Source organism: Struthio camelus, chromosome 2 (genome assembly GCF_040807025.1).
Source record: "Struthio camelus isolate bStrCam1 chromosome 2, bStrCam1.hap1, whole genome shotgun sequence".
Taxonomy (NCBI): Eukaryota; Metazoa; Chordata; class Aves; order Struthioniformes; family Struthionidae; genus Struthio; species Struthio camelus.
Window position 1 is genome coordinate 69,037,148 of NC_090943.1, and position 15,591 is coordinate 69,052,738.

The window sequence follows — 15,591 nt, forward strand, 5'->3', positions numbered from 1 at the left end:
AGTTACAAAAGCAAATACCCACCACTCGATCATATCTCTTACCTAAATAATGTACTCCCATCTCCTGCAGAAAAACCCATCAACAAGAAAAGATTCGCATATATTTTACAGAATTTAGGAAATGCAAAGATAGGGAAGTTTGGTGTGCAACTATAGAGATGACTTTCCAAGAAGAGATAACTATCTTCTCTCAGGTTTCTGCATTTCCCGTAATTTGTTTTTGCACAGAAGCGTTTAGTTTTCATATGCACACAGACCAACAACATTCTCCCAAAATGACCAGTACACATACTGCTAAGAATTCAAAGAGTAGTGCACTACTGGTCAATTAACTATGAGGAAAAAAATATATACGCACACATACATCCCCCCCGTCTTTCCTTTGAGGGAGTAATTAAAAACATGCTACCTACGACATACTTTTAGCAAATGGGCCTATTAACGTACGGCTACAAGTTTTGGAACTGCATGAATGAGTGACTTAATCATCTCTTAATCCAACAGGAAATCTAGTAATCTTTTTCCAGCCACTTCTCCTCATTTGTATCAGTAAACCATTAGTTTTTCAGAGATCAGGATCTTTTCCAGACCTTCATTTAAAACAAATAAATGTTTTATTTTATTAAGAAAATAACTCTTTATGTCTATGGTATATAGACAAATTACTTTTCTTCCACGGAACGTGCCTGATGAAAACCGATACTTCAAAACATGCAGCCATGTAAAACTAGAAAAAAGGAGGAGTGCTTCCCTGACATGTCTGTAGGTGTCACGATAATGGTGAACTAACCAGAACACTAAGTTCGGGCAGCATTGTAGCAACTACAGCAATTACAGGGAAGCTGTTTTGACAAGTAAAATTTCAAAACAAGTTTTGTCTTCTACGCATGGCTCAGCCTGAGTAGAACAAGGCTGATTTATGGCAGAGAAGATGCGACAGTCCCTATTTTCAAAAATTAAATCACTGTTTTGTATCTTGAAGCTACTTACTTTTCTTCTTGGGAACTGAAGTGAATGAAAACAACTCAGAATCCCAAGTCCCAACCTTGGGATTCCATCTTCATCAAAGAGCTCAAATTCAGACCAGAAGCCTTGATTGGTACTTTACAAAAATGGCTGGTCTTGGTTTAAATTCTGTCATTGGCCCCCAAAAGGATTGTAAATGGTAAGCAGCTGAGATATCACAGGACTCTATGATATCAATCCTTGCTCTAAAAGGAGAAAACACTTTTTTTTTTTTTTTAAACATGCCTTCTAATCATTACGTAAGTGGAAAGCACCATGCAGAGGGAAAAAAAGCCAAAAAGGATCAGTTGAGAAGTTTATTTAGTAAGCATATCAAGTGCCAAAGCTGCAAGTTTCTTTGCAGTCCTAACTTTAAGGAGCCTATAAACCCGGGCAAGGAAAGACTCATTAGACTTTCATTGAAGTCAAGGCCTCAGAGCTGAGATACAGGATTCTCACAGAGGTACGATAGAGTTATGTAGAAGGTCTTTATTAGCAAGACTGTAGTACTATCTGGACCTTTTTCGTTTATAAGAACCGACTCCTTTTTGTATCGTTAGAAAATAGCTTGAACCTTTTCTTTGAGTCTAGGACTTGTTTACATTTACCAGTAAGTTTTATCCTAGCTGTTAAGCCTAAATTGCAATGCCAAATCCCCATTTGGAAAAGACAGTACTTAACTACAAGTTATCTGAACTTTAGGTTTAGCGAATCTACTGCAAAACATGAATGGTGCTTACAAAGGTTCACTCCGACTTTCTTTTCGACTTTTACAGCCTTTAAACTTACAGCACTCTTCTATCATCAGCCATTACCCTTTGTGAATTTGACTGATGAACCAACCAAAATCTGCAACAGCAACATGAGCTGCAAAAAGGGGAACCACCACCCAGCAAATACGTCAGTAGGAAGAACAGCTTATGACTAGCTACCTCTAAGAGGGAATAAACAACTGATAGTTGGGCAAGGGGTGTGCACCATCCAGCTCTGCTGGGTGGCTCAGAAAGGGTGAGAAACAACCTCCGAGAGCCAAGCACTGGAGATAGCTTCCCTCTGACCTCCCTCCCCTTTCCTGATTGCTCCCAGGGTTGGCAGGGGTAGAAAGAGCCGCAGGAGCAGCCAAGACAAGAACAGACTCCCTCCCACCTCTCCTGTAGCTGATCCCACCATGAATCACTGTCATAGTCTCACTTCCCCAAACACACACAACTGAGCTCAGGCAGTCTCTTGAAGCTACTACTGTCTTCTTTAGCTATGAAAGAAGGGATGAGCAAAGCCTTAACTGACGGCTAAGTCAGTCATCCCACATTATTCCAGTATATTATATCCCTCCCTGCAGTGTCATTTCAGTTCCCCAATCTCGCACTCCTCAGATACCCTCCCAGTTCTCCCATCCCTCCTATCCTCTTATTCGAAGCCTGGAAACTACCCATCCCCTTCACATTTCACCTCTAGTCCTCTCATCTCAGTTATCCACGCACCATAGCCCTCAATCTCTGTAATAGTTACTACTAGACACAATGACCATCATTTGAGCCATGTTACAGTTGCCCATAACCTTCCCCAAAGATTTTTCCTTCAACTTCAGCATTTCCCAGATCTCCACAAATTCCCCTAGGGGAATTCCCAATTCCTGCTCCTCTTAAAATTAATTCCAGGCAGCTCCAGCAGCCATCCCAGAGCCTCCTCAGCCTCTGTCCTCCCAGAGCACGCAACTACCTTTCAACAACACTGCAGTTGCTTTCCCAAGCAGCTCCCTGCGACTCTGGCAGACCGAAAAGGCTGACAGCTAGGGCCTTCTCACTAGTCAGCCACAATCCAGTTGTTCTAAATAGCTCACTCATTAAGCAACAACTGTGCCGTTATTTAACAACAAATAAATAAATAAGTAAGTAAAAATCATGTTCCTTTACAGCTTTTTATTTTGAATAATTCGTAAAATGTAGTGACAGTATACATACCATCCAACATCAGGCTGTTAGTGAAGCTCATAATTTAGGTTTCTGGTATTTCATGTCGTCAATATAGGGGGGAAATATTTCTCTCAAAGATAACTCAGAGAATGGCTCTAAGCCTCATTCTGCAAAAGCCTCTCCCTCAGTTTTCCATGTTTGAAACCTAGAGAGGATATCCTTCTAACTTTATGAATTTTGGCTAAGCTGGACAAAATTATCCTTAAAATCATTTGCTCCTGCTGAAATATTTAAAGATAATTTCTACAGCTAGGTAAGCACAGCTTGAAATAAGCTTACATACTCCTAAAATAAATTCATTTCTATATTGAGTAGGTTGATTAAATGCTATGAAGTGTTTCCATAAATTGCAAACAGGGAATATACACTGCAGCAACATGGAAAATAATAATTTCTAAATTCTGGATACTATGGAATTTATGCTAGTACAAAAGTTAAACTAAGTCAAGAGAACTAACACAATTATGGAAATGAAGAGGAAAATGAAGTGAAAGAGCAGATTTTGCCAAAAGCATTGCAAAAAAATAGCCTCAATACTACTGATTCTAGGCTTTCGGAGTGGGGATAAATCCACTAGACTCCAAGTCAGCAAATTACTGGAAAAGAAAGAATATGTAAGGCACGCAACTAGGTTAAATGGAAGTACCAATAACAACCATTTTTCCAGCAGGTGTATTTCTGCACATACCTCACTATAATTCATCTGGAAAACAATAACAAAATCAAGAGAAGTATACAGAACAGGGTATAAAATTTGTACAAGCCAATTATATACAATATTAGGGAAAAAAGGAAAAAATAAAAGAAAAGGCAGCTTTTAACTTAGAAAGTTTAGGAAAAGGCCAGAATGAAGACTATACTCAACTGCTAACTGAAACTAAGGTGGCACAGGGAAAGTCATAAAACCAGTCTTTGAAAAAAATGTAGATTTTTCTCTCATCTAAAGGACCCTTTTCAGTACACCAGAAGCAGCACATTTTCTAAATAGAGAAAGTTTCTTTAGGTTCTCAGCATTTCAATCGGCACCCACTATTCAAACCTAGCTCTGAGCACAGAATCCTAACCTTCGTCAGCGGTGACAAATCAAGCATTCAGTAAACATCTCACCTCAAACAAGTCAACTAATTTAACTATCCTCTTTAAAATACTTTTTGAAAAGCTTGTATTTTGTTATATACATATAACTCCCAATGACTCCATGTGTAAAGCCATTTGAAATTTCAACATCATCCATTTAATCAAACCAAGTCTGAGATATATATCTATAAATAAATAAATATAAACAAATATAAAAGTTTAACTGCTGTCGGTCAACAGCAAAAAAAAAAATTTGGTTTGCAAGACAGCTCTGAAGAAAGTCTGGCATAAATTATCTGCTTAGCATCCCATAAAAACTTTGGGGGGGAATTCAAGAAGTAGATCAGTTCCCGAAAACTACAATATCAGTCGTCTTTGTCTCTTATTCTCAAGAAAAATTCTCAACTACCGAAAGAAGAGACTGAAGTCCTATGAAGATCATACTTTCTACAAAACCTTAATTCATTTTCTCATCATTTCCATTTACGGAAAGAAAAATCCAAAAGATGAAAGGTAAGCAACTGAAAATTGAAGTCCCTTCTGCAAATCGGGGGGGCACTAGAACCCCTCTACAAAAATCTTTGCAAGCAGTTGTGGAAACAACTGTTCAGATGTACTAAGTGTAGGAATACTACATTCCTATATGTTGTTGGTTTCTGTGGAAACTCAGCAGCCCATTTTGATCACGAGCAAGGGAAAAAAGAACACCCCCCCCAGTATTATTCTGTAATAGAGGAGCATTACTCTTGAAGCACTTCAGAAAATTTCACAATGAAGTCAAAATTATCCATACCAGATGTCAACAATTGAAAAAGATTTTCTACCAGAGAGTGCTAAATAATCCCGAGTACAGTTGGCTGACTGGACTTAACTCATGCCTCACCGCATCAATAACTACAATAACTACAGTGAAATACGCAGATACGCCTGCAGTGAACCTACACAAGCTGCACACTTCACAATGCTCTTCTAACCTTGCCAACAGAAAAGGGATCATACCACAAATTTTGGTATGTTTCACAGATGATGCAGAGATGGCAGCTGCCTGCAGTTAGGAATGCCTACACTGAGACAGAGCAGGGGTGACCTTTCCCAGCACCCATCTTTTCTCCCGCGTATTGCAACAGCCCTAAAACAAAGTTGGTAAGGTGAAAGGAACTGGCATTCAAATAACACACACCCTGCTCCTCTGACTGGTACCTGAAAACTAGGATGATAGTAACAGAACAGAAGAACTTATCTGAAGACCTTTACCATTGCATAGCACAGCTATCACTTTAAATAAATAAATAAATAAAACCACCATGCCACCATAGGAATTTTTATCTTCGTACCGGGTTTTATTCTAGTTATTTTGATAAATTCAGTTCCATTCCAACATTCATTTGGTGATAAGATTACTGTCCCTCTTCATTATTATATTCACTGTTCAAATTTTGGCTTAGTTTTTGAGAGGTTTTGTTGTTTGTTTGTTAGCACCAGGTTTACTGAAGTCAACAGAGCCTTTGATTCACCAGCGGAAATTTAGTACATGCTTTACATTATGTTAACATTACCTTACGTTCTTGAACTGCTTATTGCACAGCATTTTTTTTTATTTTTCATACACTTTTATGCTTAAAACCTTGCATCTTAAGAGAGCATCTCAATCTGCAATGTGTATCTGAGAAGGAAGGTGCTTGAATTCCATAGGGCTTTAAAGAAACATTGAAAGTTTTGCAATACCTAATATTGCTTCAATGTTTATACCATTGTGGGGAGGGGGGAAAATCAAATGTTTAAGAGAAGTGTAGTTTTAAACAAACGTAAGTTAAGGGCAGAAAACTTACCATCTCCAGCAGGTAGGCCTCGTTCTTTTTTCTCATCACATTTGTTGCACTCACTGAAGTAAAGCAATAGAAACATATCCAGAAGGACCCAAACCAATGAGGTGGCAAGGACCACCTTGCAATATGCAAATTTTCTCATGGCACTTTAAGTCAAATACAAAAATTAAGAAGTATAAATAAAAATAGCAACTGATTGCTTTAATCCAGTTTGAGAGACCACGTTCTATATCTGGAGGGGGAGAAAAAAAAAAAAAAAGTAGTCACAAAAAGGTTACCAGAGGACAGAAACTAAAAGCAGCAATTTTAATTATATTTTAAAGATAGTTTAAGACGTATCAAAATGAATGCTCTGTGTGTGCCTGTGAGACTAAAAGAACAGGGCCAATTAAGGCAGCAACACTCCAGTCTTTTACCATATTAAATAACTGGGAACAAGTTAAGAAGCAATACGCAGTCTGAGCTGAGCAAAGCCAACTGGCCGACATTCCTCATACTTCCCCCCGTGCTGTACACATTGACTTTCTGCACCGATCACTAAGAATGCCAGTCTATAAAAGCCTGTAATTTACATAAAGTCCAATGCCATATTACGCTTTAGCTGTAAGGACAAATGCTTTGCTCTCAGTGAGCCAAAATAAATATCCATTTTGGTCAAACGAAACAGCAAACAGAGCAAAGAAAGTACCCACATGCCGTCATGATCATTTACTAGTCATTCAGAACTAAAGATTTCACCTAATAATTTTGACACTTAAAATGAATTTAATCATTTAATATTTGACTACACAGCAAATGTTCATGCATTTTTCAAAAAGTATGAATTAAAACTTTAGAAAACCAACCTTTAAAATTCCATTTTGTCCTACTCAAATTAAAAGCAAGTTTTGTAACAAAGACTGCTATTTTCCATGACCAATTAAAAAATTACTTGGGAAGAAAAGTCAAGAGCAGCTTTAGGCTTGTTCACTTACACTAATAAAAATATCGTGTGTGCGTGTGTGTGTGTATATACACTTATGTACATATACATAAATAAAGAGGTTCCCCCCACCGCTGCTCTCTGCATTACACAGTTCATGTTATACAGCCAAACTAAAGAATTCTGGCTAACTGCTACTGCACATAAAAATGAATAAGGTTACAATTTGTCTGGCAAATATTTCTACCATACACAATTTCCTTTCTGTGTTATTTCTTCTGTTTCCTATTAGCCAAGAATTTTCTTTACTGTAAGAATTATTTCAACACAATGTCCTCCCAAAGCGATTCCCAAGGGGAGTAACTTACTAGGTAAAACCAGAATTAACAGATACTCTTAAATTATAATAGAATAAACTGAAAATATAATCTGTTCTTCAAAAATGCACAGGAATTTACACACACACGCATAGAGTCTTATATATGCTTTGAGCCTAAACTGAAGTATTTTTGGAAAAGAGAACTTTAATTATAAGACATGATCACGCAGCAACCTCACCAAAAAAACTCTGCATATTATTAAGCCTACTCTTCCTTTCGTATTTCTTAAACATCATCTATTTCCTGCTTTTTATTTGCTTCTTGGGGGACAGAAGCATGATATCCCCTTTCCCAGAACAGCTTACTTCCTCCTCTCACAGGCATCGGATTAAATGGCATTGGATTGGATGGCATAGCCATCCAGGAGCTTCTAATCTTACACACCCTCCTGCTCTTGTGGAAGTGAATCCCTTCACTTTCTGATTCACAGGTGTGAATCAAATGCCAAGAAAGAGTTCCACTTAGGATAATCTTAATTTGCAATTACATAATTTTGGTAATACAAAGATGACAATTTAACATAATTACAGATACTTCTGCAGTTCTCCAATAACTTGACGATAAAAAAATAAATGAAATTATCCACAACAAAACATTAAGTGATATATATTAAGTAAAACATCCTAGCTTTATATACACACAGATGGGCCCTGAACTCAGGATCTTGGAGTAGGCACTAGACAAATTTATAAAATCATATGCTTAGTAATCAGCAGCAGCGAAAGAAAATCAGTGCTAGGGATTATTAAGACAAGAACAGAGAACAACAAGAGAAACCCCATCACTATGCCATTACACAGTATCTGCTTTCTCATCTTGAGTGATGTACGAACATCCAAGCCTGCCATTTCAAAGAGGATACAAAACGACTAGAAAGGACAAATGAGAAGGGTGAAAGGATGATGAAGACAAGGAATGGCTTTGTTACCAGATGTAAGTGAAGTGAGTAGCATTCTTCAGGGCTAGAAAGGATGTAACATAAAACAGGTGACAATTCTATAAAATCAAAAGCTGCATGAGATGGTGAATAGGGGACAATTGTTGTCTGTTTCTTCCAGTACAAGTAGAGTAAAGTGAATTTAGCAGCAAGAGGCTAAAAAAGAGAAGACAATCCCCATAGTGTGTGGAATACCAGGCCACAGTACACCACCAGTGCTGCAAGTCTATTCTGAAGCTATTAAACGCAAAGTCCTCACCCCTAATCCAGAAAGTCCCTGACCTTCAAGTCACTGTAAGCTAGAAGGGTATAATGAGGAAATATCATTAGCAGTTCCCCGATCTCTTCTCTAGGCATACACTGTTGACCATTGTCAGAAATAGGATACTGTATACAAATGAATTTTCTGTCTGATATGGTTTGACTGTACTTAAGCTCTCTGTAGCAGGTTTTTTCTTTTGCTCTCCTAACTTGGGTCATTGTAGAAGTGATCCGGTAAAGAAATCAAGTCATAGCACCACCCCATTTATTTTTAATTAACATGTTTTCTTTAAACATTACATGGTTTAAAAAGGAAACTAAAATTCTTACAGTTTCAGACTTATATGTACAAAGTCCAGCTGACAGGCATTTACTAGCTGTATCCTTCAGGGGTCAATAACAAGGCTGATACTGATTAACGTCTTTGTCAAGGACCTGGGTGATGGGACAGAATGCAGCCTTAGCAAGATTACTGGTGACACCAAACTGGGGATGAAGTGTGCAGTTGATACCTGGGAAGGGTACCTGGAATGGCCCTAGGCAGCCATTCCAAGGGACTTCCAGAGGCTGGAGAAACAGGCAGGTAGAAACCTAATGAAAGCAAGTGCAAAGTCCTGCACCTGGCATGGGATAAACCTAATTATCCATGTAGGCTAGGTGCCAAGCAGCTATGCAGAACAAGACTTTTGGGTCCTGATAGACTGCAACTTGAACACAAATCAGTAGCGTGCTGCTAGGGTGAAGAAAGTCAAGAGCATCTAAGGCTATATTGGCAAGGGTGCAGCCAGCAGGTCAAGGGAAGTGACTCCTCCCCTCTGTTTGGCATGCGTGAGATCACAGCTGAGTAGCGTGTCCATTTTGGGCTCCCTAGTCAATACAAGACAGGGGGTGACGTTGCAGCAAGTCTAGCAGAGGGCCACAAAGACTACTTACAGGCTGAAACACATGATGTTCAAAGGAAAAGGTTCAGAGAACTAGATCTGTTCAGCTGTGAGAAGAGATTGCTAGAGATAGACATTTAGCAGTTGTAAAGGTCTACAACCACCTACCAGGAGAATGTAGAGAAAACAGAGCCACATTTTTCTTGAAACAAAAGACAATGGCCACAAACTGGAACATGGGAAATTCAGTTCAGATATAAGGAAAACCTTATTCACAGAAGGAAGGGATGACACGGAGACCCCTGATCCCACTGGGCCTGCTTTGAGCAGAGGGTTGCACAAGATAACCTCCAGCCGTTCCTTCCAACCCAAATTAGTCTGTGCTTCTAACAAGGTTGCTCAGGACTTTTTGCAGTAAGGGCATGAAAACTCCCACTGGCGGAGTCCACAGCCTCCCTGAGTGACCTTTTCTGTATTTGACTGACCTCGTGGTGAAACTCTTCCCTTAACACCAAGGTAAGGCTTCCCTTGTTTTTGTCTACGATCACTCTCTCATTCTCCTACCACCACCCTCAGTTAAGAGCCAGACTATCTTCTCAGCAGCCTTCCAATAACTAAGAGGACATTAAGTTCTTCGAAAACTCTTTTCTCCAGACTAAACAAGCCCCGTTCCTTCAGTGTCTCCTCAGCACTCTTAGACGTGTGCTCTGAGCCCTGGTCATCTCAGTGGCCTTTGCTTGAATCTCTCTAGTTTATGGACCGCTTGTTTGTAATCTGGAGTGGGGAGGAGAAAGACGAGTGTCAAAACTGTACATGGCATTTCAGATGTGGCTAGCGGAAAAATTTGTGCTGTCACATGACAAACTAGATTGAGGAACTAAAGCGGATCAAATATAATAAAAAAAAAAGCTAGTTTTAATATGGATTGTTTACCCAGCTGGGTTCACTATGAAGTCTACACAACATTTGTATTAGCACAAAGAAGGGAAAAAGACATGAAAGTTGTAATGGGCAGGAATACTTCAGAATCACTCCTTTTGTCAGAAAGGCTTAAACAATTTAAACAAGTCCTATAACCACAGCAATAATCCCCAAATGCATAGGTTTAATAACTGCATTAGCTGCTAAGTAACATAACACATGGAAGATCTTTGCAAAAATATTTTCCTCCCTTCAAAATATTGGATAATGTCAAAGCCTTTATACCATAGAAGTAAAGTAAAAGGAAGATTAAAAGAACCTTGAAAAGAGCAGTAATAGAGGCTGTAACTTATCACGAACAAAGAGAAAGGAGGAAAAATGCACAACAAAGTCCTGTTATCTTTGAAGGTCAAAGTGTGATTTTTTTTCTCCTCCCGACAAAAATACTTTATACGCTTGATAGAAGAGACCAGCTTTAAAATTACCTCTCTTGTATAAGTACACTGTTTCACTTCCCCACCTACCTCATTTTTGATCATATAACTCCCAGCAAGTACAAAAAGGGATTTCAGCTTCCCATATCACCAGTTAAAAAACAGAAGTTATTCAGTATAACACATTAAGTCATTCTTAGTTATGGAACAAGTTCACCGTTGTTTACACTACTAAATAGTCTTCAACACAACTGTTTGTACTTGAGACTCAAAGGACTGCACTGCATTTATGCAATCAGGACCTGCATCAGGATCCTGCACTACATGCAGTACCTAAGCAGATACAAAATTGATCTAAAGCCAAAACGCCTTTTCAGTCATTGTGACTGAAAACATATTTTGAATTACCATTAGAATGAAAGAGTTTAAAGTTATCTGGTCAGTTAGTAAATTTGCAATCTGTTTTGGATTCTTTTCTGAAGTCTTAAGAAAAACCAGTGCCACGAGCACCTAATCTAAAATTAGCATGGGGTAGCCACTATACATTCCGAGTTAGATGGACTACATTAACTTAAGAAAAAAATTCTTGGTTTTTTTTGAATTTTCAGATACGAGTAAAAGGAAGTTGGGATAAAGTTAGAGCTCAAAGACATGACATAATATTTATTATTTTTAAGTCACTGGTGTCAAACTAAGCCAAAGGAAAAGCAATTCAGTGATCAGCATATAAGGAAATCTTGAAGACCTACATAAAATGAACTTTTCAGCATCTCAGCCTATTTGTCATAAGGCAGAAAAGACTGGCATATTCTAGTTAACATTAGGTTTATGTATAGATTTTTGATCAAATATTTAAAAACTGAACCCAGTATAATCCGTCAACACGGACATTGTCTAAAACTCCATGGGTCTAAACTATTAATGAGGACTACCCAGTTGAGTGTGTCTATATCTGGAAATGATGCTAACTCTATACTCAGGTTTCAGAATTACTTTTGTAACTATACTGATGCATTTTCTTTTTTTCTTTTTACTGGTCCATTCCCTGTTTTTTTTTTCTAGCCTGTAGAGATTTCATTATCATCAGCCCACTTTGCTCAAACAGTGTTATGTAGTTTCAACATTGTAAGAGCAAATCTAAAAAACATCTGTTCAAATCAAAGGGTCAGTCCATCTTACAGAAGACAGCTCTATTTAAAGAAAGTGTTTTCTGAACAGAAACACAATCACAGCTGATTAAAATTCACCAGATAAAAGAATATTAAAGAGATCAAAGATGCCAGAACTTCCTCCTGCTCAGAAGTTACATGTATAGAACTACTATTCCTTACGCTACGCTTGCATTATGCGTTTTGAAAGATTTCAGTATGCAAAAGTCAGTTCAGTAAAATTCATCAACAGTTTCAAAAAAAGTGACGAGAGAAAACAGAGCATACAAGTCTGGGCAGTGAGAAAGCAACTCATTAAGAACAAACCTACTCTTAAGAAAAAGCTCTGGGAAACGTAGGCAAATGTAAAACTCGATTTATAGTCTTCTTGCTCTGCACGAGAGGACTATGCTTTTAGTTCATCAGAAGAGAATTTTCAATTAAAAAGTGATTTTTTAAAAATTGACCAATTGAAAAAAGTACGAATTATGTTTGCTTACTTGGAAAAACAGTTTCTAAAATTGGTTGGGCTTGAATGAAGAAATAAAAATAGAAATGTAAGAGTAACTGATTACACTTAAAAGCTTGAGGACAAACTTACACAAAGATAGAAGTTATAAGGGAGTCAATATGAACTAATAAGTAAGTTGGAACACAAATATGCACATAGAAGTAAAAGCTCTTTGGAGATGAAGGTCTAGTTCATTACATAGAAAAAAAGCTGTCAAAAACTGAATAGCAGCCATGCGCTCCATCTAGCATTTTGGCAAATAGTTCATAACTGCATGAAATTAAGTCACTGGGCACTTCAGCCATGCATATGATTCTCTTCATCTGTTCCTTTACATAAGTCATCACATTTTCAAACTTTTATGATTACTTCTAAATACTTCTACAGAAGTATAGTTGCATAAACTGAATAGAAAAGCTTTCAAAACCAAGTTCTCTACTTTCAATTATTACACAAGAATTAATGTAAAGGAATTTGCTATTTTGATACCTGCAGAGGATTCAGAAACATCTTAACTACACTTATTTAACAACTGAAAACTACTGAAAAAAAGTTTTCTACCTTTGCGAATTGGAGTCCTTTGCAAATTTGAAATACTTAATTTCTCAAATTGATTTATACTCAGCATGTACCATCTTGATTAAAATTTCTCAAAGTTTGATCTAGAAATCAACCAAGCATTTGGTTAACACTTCCAACACTTAGTATGGTCCAAATATTAATTACACAAAATACATAGTATATATATGTATCTATTAATTATATAGTATAATATGTGAAAATATATTGGGAACAATGACATGGAATTAATCACACCTAAGATTGGGGGGAGAGAGAGTAAAGAGAATCTACTCTGATAAAAGTGGGACGGCCTATATAATCCATTCTTTAGAACACAAAGAACTGCCATGTAAAATTTTGAAGTGTGATAACAGAGAAGACTGGCTATCCTCATATACTACCTGAAATAGGCATAAACATGAGGATATTCAAAAGTGGAATAGGTTGTCCAGACACACACAGGTTTATTAGTTTCATAAAAATACTACGACTGTTTCTAGAACAGAATTTGAATGATCAAGAACATAAGGAAGTTAGAAGTTGAATAGCAACACAATTTTAGTAAAATTAGAACAGTGTTAATTTGATTCTGTCTATAACTGACCTCAAAGTTACTGCTGTCATCTAGCACAAAACATCGAATATACTCTACATGAGGAAAATTGCTATTTAGGATGAGGAGGACGAGGTTTAATAAAGACCTAATGTGGATGAACAAGATGATTGCAGGAAAGACTAGCAGATTTATTAAAAACCTACTAGGCTCACAAGAGTGTTCCTTGGACAATCTGGGGACTGAATATTTTCTTAAGTAATCTTGCACTAGATCTAGCTTAGCGATCTTGATACCTCTTGCAACTAAAAAGGACTAAATAATAATACAGGAAGAATGAGACAATTTTATGGACTGGTATAACAAAAGTAAAATGTGATTTAATACAGTATGTGCGCTATTATGTAGTTAGTATCAATCATTAACTTCTGCTATCAGTTGAAGAGTCCTCAACAGAGATCAGGATCATAAGGGTGACAGTGAGCTGCCACTGCCACCCTGTCATGGATAAAAAGCCAATGAGACTCTTGGATGTATCAAGTATTTTCAGTAGACATAAAACCCAGAAATCACTGTACAAGGCACCAGTACTTCACAGTGAAAGGTAGAGAGAGAGGTATGTATCCAGCAAAGTAGATGTTCTAAAATTCTTAAATGCCTGTGCATTTAAGAATGACCCTGTCGGGGGAATGGGCACCGCAGTCCAGGTGGTTCTTTCCTGTCCTAATCTTTCAGTCTGGAATTCATAGAATAATGTACATAAATGTGCATGTACAAATGAATTGCTTCCGGAAGCAAAGCAGATGCCAGACCTTTGTAAGAAAGTTCCACGCCACTTTGGTCTTCGGGGTGGGATTTTGTTTTATTTGGGTCTTTTTAGAAGGAAAAGAAAACTCCTACACAAACACACAAAACAACTCCTCACACACTTTTCTGGATTCCTCTACCACCATACTCTAATAGATGGTTTTTGAGAATACAAAAAAAAAAAATCCATTACAGAACTTTTCAAACTAAAGCCTTTGAAAGCCGTTAAGTCATTTCTTTTCCCCAGTCCTAAAAGATACTCTTCAGACTGACTTCAAGAAAACCTGGTCCTGTTTACAGAAAAACTAAACCGGGCAAGGTTTCAAAGGACCAGAATAATAAAGTTTTAATCAAAGAATAGAAGTTCAAAAGTTTATCCACATTTTTTGGATTTAAAATGCTTTTTCTCTTTTTATAATGTTTTTTGCTACACAACAAAAAAGGAGCAATAAACTGATCCAGTAAAGAGTCAAGATATTCAATATCAGAACATCACTGTAAGTGTTACAGACCTCAAGAGGATTGTAAAAATTTGGAGACCAAGAATAGAATTAAAGTACACAAACTACAGAGAAAGTGGCTTTCCAATGACCGAAACAACCAACGCTCTAATTTTACCTTCAAACTTGACAGCCAACAAAAAATTAACTGAAAAATATACAGATTTATTCTGGGACCCTTCAGATATTTCCATCCTCTCCTAAATGACTTTGCAATTTAAAATGCATTTCTCTTACACTCAGTGAACAATCATTATACACTACTTAATATGCCAATCCTGTACCAAAAAACCTTATAAATATTTAAAAACTACTGCTTCAAACATTGGGAGTACACTATTAGTTCAATTTAATTACCAACATATAACAAAATGAATATACAGATCTGTAGTACCGTGAAACTAATAACAATACCTTTTTACATAGGAATTCTGTTATTAGTTATTACAGCACTGGCCAGTAAGTCCAAGCCACTGTTACTTAAGTCTCTTCATTTTCCAGCCAAACAGTTCATAGAGCCTGTCCTGACAGGATATGCAATCCTTTTAGGAAAGCAGATTTATAAGCCTTTAGACAGATGTTTTTTTGCCCTGCAATAATCAGTCGTAGATTTGGCTGCTGACACCTCAGATGCCAACGAAGAGAAAATTCCTCTTCAGAGTGACTTCATACACACGCTCTGGAAGGGCTACCGAGTGTGCTCCACTTAGAGTAACAGTCAGCTAGAGAATACAGACAGCATCTTCATCAGTGAGTAGCGTAGGCAGCATCAAGACAATAAGTAATTCAAGAGTGAAAAGCTTTTGTTATCAAGAGCAGCGTGAGGATTTTGATGTCAGCACCAGCACTGCCCAAAGCTCATAAGCAAACTCCTGACATACAATAATTAAAGCC

The 15,591-nt window shown here is 37.5% G+C and overlaps 1 protein-coding gene across 6 annotated transcripts in view; it reads right to left on the reverse strand.

The window, feature by feature from the left end:
- GALNT1 (polypeptide N-acetylgalactosaminyltransferase 1) overlaps positions 1-15,591 on the reverse strand; it is a 95,485-nt gene that overhangs the window by 41,850 nt on the left and 38,044 nt on the right. For 5 of the 6 annotated variants that reach the window (XM_068936182.1, XM_068936181.1, XM_068936180.1 and 2 more), the window contains one exon: positions 5,885-6,113. The exons of the other annotated variant lie outside the window; for it this stretch is intronic. In XM_068936182.1, coding sequence (XP_068792283.1) covers positions 5,885-6,023 — 139 coding nt within the window. In that variant the 5' untranslated portion in view covers positions 6,024-6,113. The remainder of the gene's footprint in view (positions 1-5,884; positions 6,114-15,591) is intronic. 6 annotated transcript variants of the gene reach the window in all.